Genomic DNA, 17,402 nt, shown 5'->3' with positions numbered 1-17,402 from the left:
GAACACGGTGGGCAGAGACGCCCAGGTGTGCTGGGCAGAGAGGAGGAAACCCGGCAGAAGCAAACACGGAACTGCCGTCCCTGAGGGTGCCCTGGGCACGGGGGATGCAGCGGCCGGCAGGGAGCTGCAGGAAGGGGTTAAACTGGGCTCCCTCCATCCCCCGGCCCGTCCCCAGGCTCGCAGCTTGCTCGGGACTCCCAGGGTGCAGAGGTGGCCTAGGGCTGCAGTTCCCAGGCTGTGAGGGGCAGCAGGGCAGTGCCAGAGGAGTGAAACACTCCCAGCTCAGAGCTGCAGTGCCTGGTGTCCGGGGTTTGAGTGAAAACATCCTCATTCCTCAGACCCAAGGGCATTTCTCTATCCCAACCCTCCTGGCGGCGGGGCGTGCTGCAGGTGGATCAGTGGGATGAGGAGCCGACGCTGTTCCCTGCCCGGGGCTGCACAGCCTCTGCTCCCTGCAGTGAGGGGCACTGCCACCCCTCCTGCCCAGAGCTGTTCCCAGCCTGCACAGCCTCTGCTCCCTGCAGTGAGGGGCACTGCCACCCCTCCTGCCCAGAGCTGCTCCCAGCCTGCACAGCCTCTGCTCCCTGCAGTGAGGGGCACTGCCCAGAGCTGCTCTGAGCCCTGAGCCTGCACAGCCTCTGCTCCCCGCAGTGAGGGGCACTGCCACCCCTCCTGCCCAGAGCTGCTCCCAGCCCCGAGCCCCGCAGGCACTCTGGGTGCTCGCATGGCTCGGCACATGCCAAACATGCTTAGGCTATTTAAATATTTCATATTCCTGCCTGCTGGCTTGCAGGGAGAACAAATTAATTCTGTTTTATGTACCCAGAAACGGCCCACATCAAACCGCCTTCCTGCACAGTTGGTTGAGCAAAGTTTGTGGTGAAATCCTTGGGGTGTTGTTGCTTGGTTCCCAAACCATCTGATCGATAACTGGCTTCCATGTCCTATAACTCCACAGGAAGTTGTGGAATCTTTTCCTTGCTATAGATCCAACTCTTTGATTTCCCTCTGTGCTCACGCTGGGTTGGTGCATGGCAAGGTTGGGATGGTGGCAGGGGCAGAGTGGCACTGCCACCTCCACACCTCTCACTGGGGTGCAAAGGGGAGCTTCGGGCTTGGGACAGCCAGGCAACAGCACAAAGAGTCAAGGACAGCATTACATTTTTATGCTGGATTAAAAAAGCAAGACTCAAACTCAACAGCAACAAGACCGAGCTGTGAGTGATGGGCTCGAGCTGGTGCAAGATGAAGAGAAAGCTCCAGAGAGAGCTCAGAGCCCCTTCCAGTGCCTGTGGGATTTCCAGGAGAGCTGGAGAGGGACTGGGGGTGAGGGATGGAGGGACAGGACACAGGGAATGGCTCCCACTGCCAGAGGGCAGGAATGGATGGGAGATTGGGAAGGAATTCCTGGCTGGGAGGATGGGCAGGCCCGGGCACAGGGTGCCCAGAGCAGCTGTGGCTGCCCCTGGATCCCTGGTGGTGCCCAAGGACAGGGCTTGGAGCAGCCTGGTGGCACAGCCCAGCTCTGGAGGCAGAGCCAAGGAGAAGCAGGAGGGGAGCAGAGCCACCAAGCCTCTGCTGCCCCAGGCCGGGCTGCGGCACCTGCCCCCGCCGGGCTGCACAGTAATTCTGCTTGTGCCATGGCAAACTCCAGCTGCTCTCCCCCAGGAGCTGAATTTCTCTGCAGCTTCCTTCTCCCGAGGGAAGGCTGGTTTTATACCCATCATTCATCACATTGCTCAGAAAATTCATCTCATAATGAATTCTTCACCCAGCCGTTCCAGGAGCCTCATTTAAATAACAACGAGGCTCATTAACGGCGCAGGGCTGATCCCTGAACAATGATTTCTTCATTAAGCTTTGCCTGGGAGGGTTTTCCTCCCAGCCGAGGCAGTAATCCCTTCCCTCGCAGCCGCTCTCTGCCGCTCCCTCTCACGGGCCCCCCCGGGTGCAGCAGGGGCAGGGATGTGCCGGGCGCTCCTTTCGGGAGCTCTGTAACCCGGGTGCCTCAGGCCTGGGATGTGGAAATCCCAGATGTTCCTGCCGTGCCTTTGGCCTTTGGCCACCCCCAGCTAATCCGGCCTGGCCGGGGCCTGCCCTGGCTGCCGAAATCCCTGCACAGAACATCGGGGCTCGCTGGGTCTGTGCCCCTGTGGCACCGGGCGCTGCCCTTCCCCGGGAGCCCCAGCCCGGCTGCCCCGGGCACTTCCCGGCCCAAAGCAGCCCGGGATGGAGCGCAGACCCCGCAGCGCCGGGCGGGGCTCGCTGTTTCTCACCGCCTTTATCTCCTGTTGTTTTCCTCTGCAGATTATTCCAGCCTGGAGGCGAGCGGGCAGGCGGAAGCTGGGCCGGGAGTGCCAGTCCTGCTCCGCTGTCCCCTGGTGTCCCCCTGGTCACCCTCCCCAGTGCCACATCCAGCGCATCGTGTCCCTTCAGCTCCTCACCGGGAGGAAAAACGATGAAAAAAATATTGCAGGGAGAGGACAACATACCTGTCATGAATTTCCAGAAATATTTTGAAAAAGTTTCATTAAAAAAAAAAAAAAAAAAGAAAGAAAGTCCCCTAGAAAGACTTGGGGCTTCACCAGTTTAGGACCCAAAATAATTTTGGAATGGAAAACACTTGCATGAGGCTTTCCCTGGTCTCTGCTGAAATGACTCGGACTGGTTTTGCAATGGTGCAAAATGGTGCTGGTCCTGTGTTCGCTGGCCCCGAGGGCACCCCCGGGGCAGCAGGTGGGAGGGCACGGTGTCCCCGGTGCCCTGGCGGTGTCCCCGGGATGTCACGGTCCTGCTGCAGCCCCCGGCCCGGCGCAGGGATGGAGAGCCCGGCGCTGGCCGAGTGGGAATTTCTGCAGCAAATCCCAGCGGGTTGTTTTACTCCACGAGCTGCGAGGTTTATTTATCCCTCCCTCACTCTTGCTCATCTGTGTTTGTCAGCCAGATCGTACCGGTTGCCATCTGCAGGAAGCTGTGAATTGTTTTCTGGCTTTTCCCTCTCGGCTCCTTCCTGCTCCTCAGAGCCGGGACCCGCAGCACCGGGACGGGCAGGGCCTGACCCCGGCCGTGCTGCCGTCCTGCAGGGGCACAGAGCCCCAGAAGATTTTGGGGTTTTCCCGTGATGGTGTCCGTGGGGATTTCCTTGGCCATCGGGCCGTGGCCGCCCCCTGGCTGTGCCCAGCCCGGGCTGTGCCGTGCCCGGGCTGTGCCGTGCCCAGGTTGTGCCATGCCCGGGCTGTGCCCTGTCTCTCGGGGGTCGCGCTGGCACTGACACACGGCAGGGGCTCGGAGCCCCCCCTATTTCCAGCTCTCCCTCTCTATTCCTTCTCCCAGGGTCCCCATTAAACCCAGCTGCTCCTGCACCCCCAGGACAGCCCGTGAGATGTCACCTGGGCTCCCCAGGTGTCCTCCCTGCTCCGGGAACAAGGAGGATGAACTGTCCATAATCCCAAATTTTCCTGGCTCGCATCCATCGGGTCCTGCGCTCTCCTTTATGAACGCACATTTGGATGCTAAGGGCCATCCTGCTTTTCCCCCAGCCCACCCCGATCATTCCAGATGGAATTTCCTCCCCTGAAAGGACTGGCTGGACCGGCAGCAGGTGCTCCAATGTAATTAAATCCCGCTGCTCTTTCCGCTGGAATAGGAGCGCTCCAGGGGAATTCTCTGCCCGTGGGGGCCCCCAGCCCCTGGGATCCCCCACCCGCGGGACCCCCGCCCGTGTCCCGGGTGGCCCCGGGCAGCCGCGCTCCCTCCGCTCCGCCCGGCTCGGGAATGCCACCGTTCCCATGGCAACGGGAGTTCTGCAAAAAAAAAGAAAAAACCAAAACAAGGAGGAAAGGAGCTGAGGGAAGAGCTCGGAATGGGAGGGGGCGGGGAGAAGAGCAGCCCCTGGGGCTCAGTCCCCAGAGGCCACCCCCGCCCACAGGGACATCCCGGGGACGCTCAGGGGGTGCGAAGCACGGCGGGGACCCAACGCGGACCCCGGGGCCACCCACCGGCCCAGGCTGGAGAGACCCGGGCCCGGGACCCCGTCAGACCGGCCGCAGCCCCGCGGGGGCAGGCGACAAGGGGACACGGGGACAGCCACCTCCTTGGCACCCGCTCCGGAGCCCATCCCGGGTGAGCGGCCCTGGCAGCTCAGCATCCCCTGCCAACCCCCCAGGTCTCCTTCGGGCCGAGCCGGCCAGGCCGAGCTGCCAGAGCCGGCTGGGGCTGCGGGCACGGCGGGCACCGGAGCAGAGGCAGCCCCGAGGCGCCAGAGCCGCCTCCAGAGCAGCCCGAGGGTTCCTCCGTCAGCCCCGCGCTCTCTGCGCAGTGTTGATCATTTTGATGGAGCATTTGTTTTAATTTCCCAAATGAGGAAGCAATCTTGTAAATATTGTGCGGTAATTAAAAAGGCTATTTATTGTGCGGCATTCTGGCTGCTGCCGGCACAGAAGGCGAGCGGCATTCCCCTCCGAGCCCTGGCTCCCGCCGGCCCCGGGGTGGCACGGAGCTGCCCGCACCTGCGCTCCCGCTGCTCGCGGCTGGCAAACCGCGGGAGCTGGCACCGCCCAGAGCTGAGGAACACAGCGGACAGCGACAGCAGCGCGGGCTGCCGCTGAGGATCGCCGGTGTGACCCCGGACTGCCGCTCTCGCCGGATTTGCATGAGCACAAACGAGTTCTCGGAGGCTTTCCCTGCTGTGGTTTCTGTCTGTTATTTCTTCTCCACAAACATTCTAAGTGGCAAAAGCTGAAAAAAAAAAAAACCACTCGCAAGTAAATGTCTGTGCAAATCCACTCTAAAACCCCTTTAAAATGTAAATCCTTCAGCTGGAGCAGTGCTGGGCACAGGAAGCCTTCGGTGCTGGGGGAAGCAGCGAGTCTGGATGTCAGCAGGGAGGGGGGGTCTGCTCCTCCTGCTCTGCGGGGAATGGGGCTGCAGGGACCCGGGGGTCCCCAGGGGCACCTCTGTGCCAGCCCCTCTCCAGGGAGCCCCAGCGGGTGGGCGATGCCAATGAGAGGAAAGATCAAGGCAGTGAGGAGAAGGAGAAGTGGGGTGGAACGGGGGAAAACACTCTTCCCACATTTCCCTCCCACCAGCCTTGCTCCAGGGCCGTGCCCGCTCTGCCCCAGGGAGCAGCTGTGGCACCGACCGGCACTGGGCTGGGAGTGTCCCCACTGTCCCCAGGAAACACCGCCGGGCCTCTGGCAGGAGGCCCTGGAGCAAAACCGGGTGGGGAGGCTCCTCGGGGCAGCCTGTGCACAGTGCTGAGGACTCGGGGCAGTGCTGGGGACACGGGGCAGTGCTGGGGACACGGGGCAGTGATGGGGACATGGGGCAGTGGTGGCACGGTGGCGAGGGATGCTGCCCAGCCTCCGGGCCCGGCCCCAGCCCCGCGGGCCTGGCCGAGCCGGGCGGGCAGGAGCCCATCCCCATCCCCATCCCCATCCCCATCCCCGTCCCCATCCCGCCTTCAGTGGCCACCGGCGGCGCGGCTGCCGAAGCTTCCCCAGAATTCCATCCCCACTCCCACTCCTCCATCCCTCGCTCCCAGCTCCTACATGCAGCTGCCAGCTCACGCGCAGAGCTGGCTCCGCGCGTCATCGCCCACCTCCGCTGTCCCCCGGGCGGGCCCACGCAGCCACCCAGCCCCGCCCGGCCCCGGAGCACCCCTGTTAGCCCCTGGCACGGGCACCGGGACCTGCCAGGGCTGGCACGGCACCAGAGACGAGCTGGGGGTTCGCCCTCTGCAGCCGCTGCGGGTCTGCCTGGTGGGCAGCATGAGCTCAAAGGAGTAATTCACCTCTTCTTTTCAGGCTGGGATTTCTCCAGCTGCAGAAACCTCTGGAGCCGAGCAACAGGAGAATTCCCAGCTGCCCTCACAGGGCACGTTCTAATAGTGCCCATCCATCCTACCCCTCCCAGCCACCCTCCTGGCACCCCTCCCTGGCCTGCCTTTGCTTGGGGGCTGCTATTTCAGCAGCAGGCTTTGGGGGAACACCCTGCCAGAGCCCTGCCACCCTGCTGAAGGGAGGATTAGGAAGGGAAAGTGCTGGGAGCCGATCCTTTCCCAGACTGTGGGTGAGGGCTGCTGAGCAGCAGGCACAGGGAAGAGCTGGCTGCTCTTCTGCAGCACCCTGATTGTTTTCCCTGTGTTCCCAAAGCGCTGGCACCGGGCACAGCTGGTGGCACCTGGGCCAGCATGTGCCTGCTGTCTGTGCAGCCTCTGGCAGCTCTCCCAAGTGCCCTGAGCTCATCCCAGCTTTCCACCACGCAGGGGCCGAGTGTTGGTGCTCTCCAGCCCCTCATCTCAGCAGTGACCATGCTGTGGCTGCCCGTGGCAGCAGGATCCTGCACCCCCTGCTCCTGAGCACCATCCCCTCCCCTACAGAGCCTTTCCATCCCAACAGGCTCCAGAACCTGGGAAACCCCGGGCAACATCCCAGCAGATCCATGTGCTGATAAAAACACGGTGCAGACCCATGTCCAGGCCTGATGCAAATTTAATTGAATGGGAATGAGATGTATTTTATGTCCTTAAAGCACATTAAGTGCTTGGAAGTTAATTGGTATTAAATTAGCATAAATCAAGCACTTTAATAATACTCAAGGAAAAACAACGTGGTGTTACAGATGCTTTATCAAAAGTCACCCTGACAAAGGAAAGATGAATGTGCCCAGCACATCAGCACACGAGGCTGAGCACGGGCCGTCCCCCTGCTGTCCCCTGCTGTCCTCTGCACCCGGGCACCGCAGGCGGTGGCACCGCTGCCCTGCAGGGACCTGCTGAGCCCCCTGCCCTGCACCTCTGGGGAGAGGTGCCTTGAAACCGGGGTGCAGCAGGGAGATGGGGAGTGGGATGGATCTGGGATGCAGGAGGGAGCCGGGGTGCAGGAGGGATTTGGGGTGCTGGGGGAGTCCGGGATGCAGGCAGTACCTGCGGACAGGATGGATTTGGGGTGCAGGATGGATTTGGGTGCAGCGCTCCGGGATGCAGCCGCGGTGCAGGAGGCTGCCCGGTGCAGAGCAGCCGCAGCCAAGCGCGTTTCCTGCGGGCTCGAGCGTCCTCTCGAAAGGGGAAGGGGGGAGCCCGTCACGCCCGGGGGCCCCAGCCCCGCTCCCACCGAGCGCTGTGCCCCAGCAGGGGCGGGGACGCGCTGGGGTCCCCCAGCACCCGCTCCCCACGGGCTCCCTTCGGGGAGGAAACAGCCATTCTGCTCCATGTTTGGTTCGGCATTTTTGTGGCGTTGCCATGACAACCGTCCCGGTGACATCTTCATGCTATTTGTCTCCTTCTGGGGGTTGCACCATTTTCCTCCCTGAACGAGCAGCTGCCGGGTTCCCGGCTCACCTGGAGCCCCCGGGGCCTCCCGGGGCTCTCGGCTCCTGCCCAGCCCCGGGGGTGCGGCAGCCGCCCCCCACCCCCAGCCAGGGATGCTCCTCTCCCGCCTTCCCTCGCTCCAGCAGCTCCGCAGCGCTGTCCTTCTCTAAAACCATCTCCGTGCGTGCCTGTCCCCTGTGCGGGTCACCCCCGGCACGGCAAAGTAGAAAACCAGCTGAAAATAGAGAGGTGACATTGGCAGCGCCCTGCCAGCCCCAGGGGACAGCTGGGAACTGCCCTGGCACAGCGAGAGCCACCAGCGAGAGCGGGAGGAGGCACCTGCCCTACCCGGGGGCTGCCCAGCCCCGCTGCTGCCCGAGCCAAGCCCGGCTCCTGCCCGGGGAAGGGGCTCGGACCCCTCTCGGGACAGCCCGACCCTTTCCCTCTCCAGCCCCGTTCCTGCCCGAGGGGAAACGGCCCGAGCCAAGCCCGGCTCCTGCCCGGCCCTTTCCCTCTCCTGCCTCTCGCTGCCCCCAGCCCCGTTCCCGTCTGGCGCCCCGGGGCTGGGCAGGGTGGGCAGCCCGGGCTGCGGGCACAGCTCTCCCTGGCCCCTGCCCAGGGCACCACCTTGGGCATTTCCCAAGTTATCGTTTCCCAAAATCCGGAGTGACTGAACCCAGGGAACACGAGGGGGTTTTGTCTGGAGCTGGGGGTGCTCGCGGTGGCACCCGTGTGCCAGGGCAGCCCCGGGCGGGGCTCGGTCCCCACGAACCCCCCCAGGGGAGGCTGGAGGCCGCAGGATGAGTCAGGGCAGCGCTGCCGGAGGGGACGGATGCCCGGCTGACGCAAAGCCACTGCGCTGGCTCCTCTCCCCCTGCCCACACAGCTCCAGCCTCCCCTTCCGCTGACTCTCCTGCCTCTGGCAGCGCCCCCTCTGCCGAGCAGCCCCCGGGCCGCAGCCCTGCCCCCCTGGCACGGCAGGGCAGGGATGCCCGCCCTGGCAGCTGGCTGAGTGCCTCACCCCCGTGTCCTCCTGGTGCCCGAGGGGCCAGAGACAGGAGTGTCCCCAAAGGCCCCTTGTGCCACTCTCTGTGGCAGCAGCTGCTCAGCATCAGTGTGAGTGAGGGCAGTGGTGCCCACCCAGGGGGCACAGGGCTCCTGGCTTGGTGTGTGCCCACCCAGGGGGCACAGGGCTCCTGGCCCTGTGGGTGCCCGGGCACAGCTCTGGGGGTCAGACATGGCACAGGGGCAGTGCCAGAGCAGCCTGGGGCACCAGGGAGCCTGGTGCTGTCAGAGGGTGCTCCCGGTGAGGCAGTGCCATGGCAGGGCTGGCAGAGCAAGGTTTCCATCCTCCCTCAGCAGCACAGGAACCGTGGCTGGCCCACAGGTGCCAGGGAGTGCCAAGGGGGCCAGGATGAAGGGCAAGGAGCAGGGGCAGAAGGTTCCAGGCTGGCTGGGCTGGGCTGCACCCGCTGCCCACGGATGGGGCCCTGTGCCCGCTGTCACTTCAGGAGCAGGCGGGTGGCCTGGTCACCCAGCAGGAGCCTTTGGGGAGGAAAAACAGACAGAAACCCGGGCTCAGTGTTTCTGCCGTGGCAAGGGTACAACAGGGGCACAACAAGGGTACAACAAGGGTACAACAGGGGTACAACAGGGGTACAACAAGGGTACACAAAGGTACAACAAGGGTACAACAGGGTACAACAGGGGTACAACAAGGGTACAACAGGGACATGGGCACAGCACCAGCCTGAGGCTGACTGGCCACACAAGACACGGGTGAAGCAAGGGCACGTGTGGACACAGGCTGGGCCTTTGCTATCACCCTGTCCTCATGGGAAGGAAAAGGGAAAGGAGTCTCCAGCCCTTGGACACCCCTCTGGAAAAGCACCTGCTGGGAGCCTTGCCCAGTGGAGGAGACAGCAGCCCAGGGGCACAGGGAGGGTCAGGGTGGCACGGTGCCAGTGCCATGCAGGTGCCACGTACCTCACCAGCCCCACGACGAGGAGCGCGGCCACCATGGGCCCTACCCAGTAGACCCAGTGGTAGTTCCAGCAGTTTGCCACCAGAGCTGGCCCGAAGGCTCGGGCTGGGTTCATGCAGGCTCCCGACACGCCGCCCCTGCCAGGGGAGAGCGGTGGCTGTGCCATCCCAGCGGGACACGGGAGCAGCACCCTCCCCCCAGTGCTGGGATGGGGCAGTGGGGTGGGCAGCAGCATCCCCCTCCCGGGGCCCTTCCCGGGGCTCTGGTGGGCTCTGGGCTCGGGCCGAGGGAGGCAGGCTCTGCTCAGGAGGGCTGCACGCCACACACGGCTCACGCACGGGAGCAGGGCAGCGGCAATCGCAGCTTTCGGGTAAATATTTGCCGAGGGGTTTGTGTAAACACGGCCCGGGGTCCTGCCGGAGCGGGAGGGCGCTGCCTTAACCAGCCCTCCATTAACACTGCTAATGTTCTCCTGTCCCGTCACGGTGGCACCGAGCGGGGCCGAGCCTGGCAGCGCTGCCAGCGGCCGCGGGGACAAGAGGGACACAAACCCCTGCTTGCTCAGGGCTTCCCAGGGCAAACACAGCCCGGCAGGCCCGCGGTTTATCACCCACGGCGGGGGCTCGGGGCTGTGCCCGCTGCCGTGCCACCTGCAGGGAGGAGCTGAGGCTGCTCCGGCTCCAGGCTGAGCCCGGGCTGCTCCTGCCCCCAGCCCGTCAGCTCTCCCAAACTGCCAGAGCGCCCACTGGGCTCATTTCATGGCTCCCCGGTCAGGGAAGGGTCCTTGCTGAGGCAGGGGTCTTTGCTGTGCTGCAGGAGGGCAGGCCTATCCCATCCCATCCCATCCCATCCCATCCCATCCCATCCCATCCCATCCCATCCCATCCCATCCCATCCCATCCCATCCCATCCCATCCCATCCCATCCCATCCCATCCCATCCCATCCCATCCCATCCCATCCCATCCCATCCCATCCCATCCCATCCCATCCCATCCCATCCCATCCCATCCCATCCCATCCCATCCCATCCCATCCCATCCCATCCCAGGTGCAGCAGGTCGGGGTGGGATTTGGGGTGCCCCGGAGGGTGCTCAGAGCTGCCCCCGGCCCCACCCACACCCCAGGGTCCCTCCCGAGCCCCGCCCGGTGCCAGCAGCCCCCGGAGCGCTGGCCCTGGTGGCTCTGTGGGGACAGAGGGACAGAGGGACAGGGGCTCACCCCGCCAGGATGCCGGCGGTGACGGTGAGGCCGATGCAGAGCGGGGCCAGCGGGGTGCTGGTCCTGCCGTTGACGGCTCCCATGCAGACCACCAGGAGCAGGAAGGAGCTGAGCAGGATCTCAGCCGCCAGGACGGCGGGGAGCTGCTCTCCGGCCGCGCTGCCCACCAAGGCTCCGCCGCTGGCGTTGCCGAAGCGCTCGCTCGGTGCCACCGCCTGCGGGGAGAGCCGGCGGTGCCCAGGCTGTGCCCGTGCCAGCAGACGGGCTCGCTGCCGGGCCAGCGTGGGCGGCTTAAAGAGGAGCTAAACTGCGGGAGGAGAGGCAGCCCCGAGCGCCTGGCAAGCACCGACCCGACCGAGAAGGCTCCGGGCACCCCCGGGGTACCGGAGAGCACCACTCCCGGCAGGGGGAGAGCCCCGGCTGCCCGGGGGCGTGGGGGCACAAGCACACGGTGCTGGGAACGGGCAGCACCGAAGCCAAACAGCCCTTAGGGTGCCCTGCTGGGGGACGGGCACGGGGAAAGGTCTGGGGGAACGGGCACGGGGAAAGGTCTGGGGGAACGGGCACAGGGAAAGGTCTGGGGGAACGGGCACTGGGAAAGGTCTGGGGGAATGGGCACGGGGAAAGGTCTGGGGAACGGGCACTGGGAAAGGTCTGGGGGAACGGGCACTGGGAAAGGTCTGGGGGAACGGGCACGGGGAAAGGTCTGGGGGAACGGGCACGGGGAAAGGTCTGGGGGAACGGGCACGGGGAAAGGTCTGGGGGAATGGGCACGGGGAAAGGTCGGGGTGAGCACAGCAGCGCTGCAGAGGCACCCTGAGCCTTCCTGTACCCCCTTAGAGGGCACAGCAAACTCCGCAGAGCAGAGGTTTGCTGCCCCCAGAGCCCGCAGCAGGCTGGGGAGGCCAGGCCAGCTGGGCAGGGCAGGGACAGTCCCCGTGCCCCAGGGACACCCCTGGCTCTGTACCTTTGCCAGGCCAGCTGGGCAGGGCAGGGACAGTCCCCGTGCCCCAGGGACACCCCTGGCTCTGTACCTTTGCCAGGCCAGCCAGGCAGGGCAGGGACAGTCCCCGTGCCCCAGGGACAGCCCCGGGTCCGTACCTTTGCCAGGCCAGCTCCGATGACCCCTCCGCAGAGCTGGCACAGCCAGTAGGGGATGAGCATAGTGATGTGCAGCCCCCCGAGCAGGCACACGGCCAGGGACACGGCGGGGTTGAAGTGGCCTCCGCTGCCCAGGAGAGAGAGCAGCATCAGCGGGGGCTCCCCCAGCACGGGGCTCCCTCCAGGGCTGGCCTGGAAGCACAGATGCTTTCCCAGCCCTTCCATGCTACAGGGGAGCAGGATCCAGCTGTGTCCTCTCTCTGCAGAGCAGCAGCAGGCTGGGCACACAGCCCCTCCTGCAGGGACAGTTTGAGGGACAGGACGTGGGGATCTGACACTGTGAGCAGCTCCCAGGAGCTGCTGCAGCTCTGGCAGGGCAGCTGTGGGCAGGGGGAGCCTGGCAGAGCTGCAGGAATGCAGAGGTGGGGCTGGCACCAGCCTGGCAGGACTCCCCCAGCAGAGCAGGGCTGCTGGGCCAGGCCCCCAGTACCAGACCCAAACCCTTCACCTCAAAAAGCACAAGCAAGTCAGACACAGGGACCCTCTAATTAATACTGATTACCATGAGACACAGGTTAATGAACAGGTTTCATAACTGATCAGCCTGGTAATTGCTGGTGATGAGTCAGAGAGTCTAGGAACCATCAGCACATCTGACTGCTCAGCTGGGATTGAGCCCCCAGGAGAGCAGGAGCTGGGCTGCTCAGGGCTGTGCCTGGGCTGGACAGGGCTCCCCTGCCAGCACCCCGGGCTGGGAGGGAGCCTGGGCACAGGGGGGACCTGGCTGCACACAAACCCAGCCGGGGAGCAGCCTGGCTGGGGAGCCCCTTCTGGGCAGGGCTCCAGCCTCCCTGGGCTCAGTCCTTCCCTGGGCTCAACCCTTCCCAGGGCTCAGTCCTTCCCTGGGCAACTCTTCCCAGGACTCAGTCCTTCCCAGGGCTCAGTCCTTCCCTGTGCAAGCCCTGGATCCCTGGCAGTGTCCCAGGCCAAACTGGACAGGGCTTGGGGCAGCCTGGGGCAGTGGAAGGTGTCCCTGCCATGGCAGGGGTGGAATTTGGGGGGATTTAAGGTCCTTTCTAATCCAAGCCATTTCAGGTTCAGTGTGAACCTGCAGCCCCTCAGCTGAAGCCCCCCTGTGCTGCTGCCCTGGTTTCACCATGCCAGGGTTGGGGTGCAGCAGGACCTGGGGGTCAGCAGTCCCCCTGCACAGAGCCCACCCAGGGCTGTCCTCCCTCCCACCAGCCCTGCTGAATTATCACCCCATTGCTCTGGACCCCAGGGCCTGCCCCTATCCTGGCCCAGCCACTCAGGACAGCCTGGAGTCCCATCCCTGGCACTGGGAAGGGATTGAAACTCCCCAGGGACCTTTCCAGCATCTTCCTTGGGGGTAAATCCATATCTCAGCCCCACACAACAGCTTCTCAATGAGCAGATTTGTCTAAGTGCTGCTTTTGAGTTATTGAAACCCCGTTTTTTAAACCTGAAAATACCCAGAGGAGGAGCACAGCTGGGTCAAAATGTTTTGCTCTGACATCCTTGTGAAAGGAATCATCTCAGCTTCAGAGGGAATGACAAAATCATAGAAAACTTTGGGCTGGAAATAGCTCCTAGCTCCAACTCCCAGAGGAGAATGCTCCTGTTCCAGCTTGACCATTTTTATCAAAGGGGCTAAAAACTGAAACACTGCAATCCAAAGCCAGGTGAACAGCCCCAAACCCACGGCGCTGTGGGTGCCACCAAAGATGCCACCACCGCTGCCACCACCCCCCAAGGGGCCACGCTGCCCACCAGGGGCTCCGAAGGCAGCGGGTGGGAGCCAGGGGCACCTCCCCTGCCCTGGTGTCCCTTACCTGATGTCCCCCAGCACGGCCACGGTGACAGCCAGGGCCAGCCCGTGTGCCAGGGCGGGCTGCAGCCGGCCCGTGCCCCCCGGGTCCTCCAGCAGGGCCAGGCAGCCCGTGAAGGAGAAGAGGGCAGTGCCCAGCAGCTCGGCCAGGCAGGGCTGCAGGCGGCGCTCGAAGCAGGGCACGGGGGAGGGCTGGGCCTCGGGCTCCATCAGCCCCTGCAGCGGGCACGGCTGCCCAGCAGTGCCCTGCACAGCCCTGGCACGGCGGGGCAGGCGGCAGGCACCGCCTGGCTCTGCAGGGCTCTCAGCAGGGACCGTCTGAGGCACCTCTGCACGGGAGGGAGCTCTAAATACGGATTGGATTTGCATTGCTAAGGAAAAAAAGGGTCATAAAAGCTGTTGGGCCGGCCCCCAGGGATATCAAAGCTCGTTATCACTGCCAGCCCTTGCTGCAGGCTCGGGGGCTTTTCCCTCTGCTGTTGGTTGCTGTTGGTGCTGGGGTGTCAGGGGGCTCTGCCAAGGCTCAGGATGTGGTTCCTGCCTTGCACACCTGGATTGTGCCACCTGGGCTCAGCCCTGGGGCCTCTGTGCCTGTAGGAGCCACGAGGGGAGCAGCCTGGGAAACAGCTGGGAAACAGCTGGGGCTGCCAGCCCAGTCCCAGACTGGCTCAGGTGGGAAGGGAGCTCTGAGAAACTGGAGCATCCTGTGCCACCCCCTGCCCTGGGCAGGGACACCTCCCACTATCCCCAGCCATGGGACACTGCCAGGGATCTGGGGCAGCCACAGCTGCTCTGAGCACCCTGTGCCAGGGCCTGCCCACCCTGGGAGTGGAGACCAGTCAAAATTCCTCTAAACCTCAGCCACATCCTGCCCAGAGATCCAGGCTGGGGGTTCATGTCCCTCTTGCACTGCTCTCAGATAAAGGTGAGGGCAAGGCTGCCAAGGGATCCACCAGGCACTGCAAAAGCTGGCACTGATCAAACATTGATTAAACCCTCCCCAAATCCTCCTCATCCCAGCGGGGATCACTGCCTGGAACAGCAGAGTCAGCCAGGGCAGGGGGAGCAGGGGGACCCCCAGGCAGCAGCACGTCCCAGCCCACAGCTCCCAGCAGGACCAGCAAGGCTCCACTGGGAGGGGTTCGGGCTGGGGCTGAAGGAATCCAGATGTGGCTGATTTGGAGCACTGGCTGGGAGGCATCAGTGTCACCCCTCCCCAGAGATGGGCACTGCCAGGGCAATGCCAGGGCAGCTCTGGGAGCAGCAGGAATGTGCCAGGATTCAGGCAGGGACCAGCCCAGGCCTGCAGGGATGGGCCCTGAGCCTTGAGCAACTGCTGCAGCCCCGTGCTTGTGGTGCTGCTGAGCACTGGGGTTTGCAGCAGCTCTTCCCTCCTGTCAGCAGGGTAAAGAACGCCAGCCTGGTTTATGGTGTTGTCACAAGGCCCTGGGGATGGGAAGGAAATTTCCACTGGCCTGTCCCCGTGGCCACACCACAGACAAGGGTCAGGCAGGAGAATCCCAGCAAAGGCACCTCTAAATGAGCCCCCAGTGACCCACTGTCTCCACAAGAGCTTGCTTCCCACAGCCCAGAGCTCTTGGCATCAGCTCATGGATGTGGAGAGTGACAGCTGGGTCTGCCTGGCCTTGGGGCCCCCGTGGACCCCAGACCCGTGGGACCCCCGGGACCTGATTCAATCCCATCAGCTCCCAGGGCACCATGTCCCAGGACCAGCTTCCAACAGGTCCATGGAACCCATCCGTCACCTCAGCTCCCAGCACGACCAGCCCAGGGCTCCTTTGGGAAGAAATTGAACCTGGGCAGAATGAATCCAGATTTCATTTATTTTTGGGGTGTTTATCATGAGAGATTAATGTAACACACATCCAGATTTCAGCTGGTCCTTCCTTGCAGCAGCTCCCACGGCACCATGCAGGCATTGCCAGGAGCTGGGCTGTCCCAGACCCCAGACCCCAAATCCCAGACTCCAGATCCCAAATCCCAGACCCCAAATCCCAGATCCTAAACCCCAGATCCCAGGTCCCAGATCCCAAACCCCAGACCCCAGATCCCCAGACCCCAAATCCCATATACCCAGATCCCAGACCCCAGATCCCACAGCAGCATGGGTGAGCCCCAGGAGCACCAGGACCCCTCCCTGGCCAGGCAGAGGCAGCGAGGGGGCTGATCCAGGGTGTTCCTGGAGCAGGAGCTGCCCAGGGTGGTGCCACCGTGCCCATGCTCTGTCTCCCAGCTCAGTGGTGGCCCCAGAGCACGGCAAGGTCACAGCCCACTGCAAGGATTAACCCCCTGTCCTTGGCTTTTAAACATTTACCACTTTGGGGAGTGGGGCTGTTTGCCTGAGCCTTGCAGAGGAAATGCTCCACATTCAGGCAACAAAGGCTCCAGTCACTGCTGAGCACAGGCCTGAAACAGGGCTGGACAAGAGCTCAGCCTCGAGGGAAGGGTTTCCCTTTGGTGGCAGCTCATTCTCAGCACCTGCCTGGTGCCCAGAGGTGCCCCCAGGATGCCAAGGGCAGAGCCCTGCTCCGAGCAGGAGATGGAATCCTCAGCACCAAGGTTTGCTCAGCGAGACACACGGAAACTCTGCCCGTGGGAAAAGGCGTGGGGATGAGAACAGATAAATCTGTTCCTATCAGCAGACACTTATTTTTGTCCTTGTTTGGGCTTGCACCGATTTGTTAGATAAGTGACAATAGCAACTGTGTCAATTAGTACAGGAAGTGGTGGCACCAAGCAAGCCAAGGCTTCCAAAAATGGTTTTTAGGAATCACAGGGAGCGTTTCCTTCACCCATCCACCTGGGCAGGAAAGCCAGAGCACCCCTATTTTATCCACCCCTGTGCTTCACTCCTCTCCTCATTTCACCCTGCAGATCTGCCACCCTCCCTCTGCTTTCCCATGCAAACCTAAGCACCCCAGGGAGGCTCTGCAGGGAAAACCAGATCTGAGGGTTGGGTGATCTCCAGTGTCCCTTCCAACCCAAACCACCCAAACCGCAAAAAGCACTTAGGCACACACTAAAGAACACCACTGAGTGCTGCTAACACTCAGTCCTAGAATCCCAGATGGTTGGGCTGGAAGGGACACTGAAACCCACCTGTGCCAGGGCCTCCCCCCTCCCAGGGAGGAATCTCATCCTAAGATCTAATCTAAACCTCCTCTCTGTCACTTTGAATTCATTCCCTTTTCCTGTCACTCCATGCTCTTGAAATGCTTCGAGTGCTCTCTGTGAATGGGTGCTGGTACATTTTAAACACCAGCATTCCAGCTGGCATCTATAAAAAAGTCACTCCAAAGTATTCTGGTGCTGCACAGCGTGGAGCTGCAAGGAAAGACCCCGGCAAATGCAGCACGGGGTCAGCTCTTTCAGAGAGCCATAAAGAACCAGGGCAGCTCCTCTGACACTGCCTTATCTCCCCCCACTTATCTCGGAGAGTCCCTGGGATTACACAACGGGGCTGAAAGAGAACTTGCAGAATGATTTGCAGCTCCTAGCTGTGGCACAGGTGAGGTGACCTGTGCCCTTTGCAGAGCCCTCGTTGTGTAAGAGCTTTCCTCCCAGTCGCTGCCTCAGAGCAGATGGAAATTTCCAGGGATCCCCAGGGCGGGCTGAGCGTTGCCTGCTGCAGAGCAGGGACGGGTTTGTGTCAGTCCTGCAGCCCAGACTGGTGTTTGAGCTGGCAAAATCACCACCCGAGGAGGATGGAGCCAGCCAGACCTTAATTCTGCTGTTTCACATCCTTCATTCTGGTTAGCATTAAAGTGCACCAAGCTCCCCCAGAAGGGGTGGGTGCTCCTGGTCCCCCCCCAGCCCTGCACATCTTCCCTGCAAGGACCTGGGCCCTGGCTGTCCTGCCAGCCCACCCACAGTTCCACCCTCAATAACCACATTCTCCTGTGCCCAGGCACCTGAAAAACT

General features: G+C 63.0%; 1 protein-coding gene across 1 annotated transcript; it reads right to left on the bottom strand.

Annotated features, from left to right (window-relative positions):
• Positions 1-8,468: 8,468 nt before the first annotated feature.
• On the bottom strand, positions 8,469-13,670 carry AQP8 (aquaporin 8). Its single transcript, XM_050980288.1, has 5 exons — positions 13,465-13,670; positions 11,615-11,741; positions 10,514-10,728; positions 9,296-9,430; positions 8,469-8,854 (listed from the first exon to the last, which is right to left on the bottom strand). Exons 1-5 carry the CDS (start codon positions 13,668-13,670, stop codon positions 8,812-8,814), a joined length of 726 nt encoding a protein of 241 aa, XP_050836245.1. The 3' UTR covers positions 8,469-8,811.
• Between the last annotated feature and the right edge of the window lie 3,732 nt (positions 13,671-17,402).

The sequence above is a fragment of the Serinus canaria genome, chromosome 14, assembly GCF_022539315.1.
Source record: "Serinus canaria isolate serCan28SL12 chromosome 14, serCan2020, whole genome shotgun sequence".
NCBI classification, from domain to species: domain Eukaryota; kingdom Metazoa; phylum Chordata; class Aves; order Passeriformes; family Fringillidae; genus Serinus; species Serinus canaria.
Note: the sequence above shows the minus strand (reverse complement) of the source record. Positions and strands in the feature narration are given on the sequence as shown.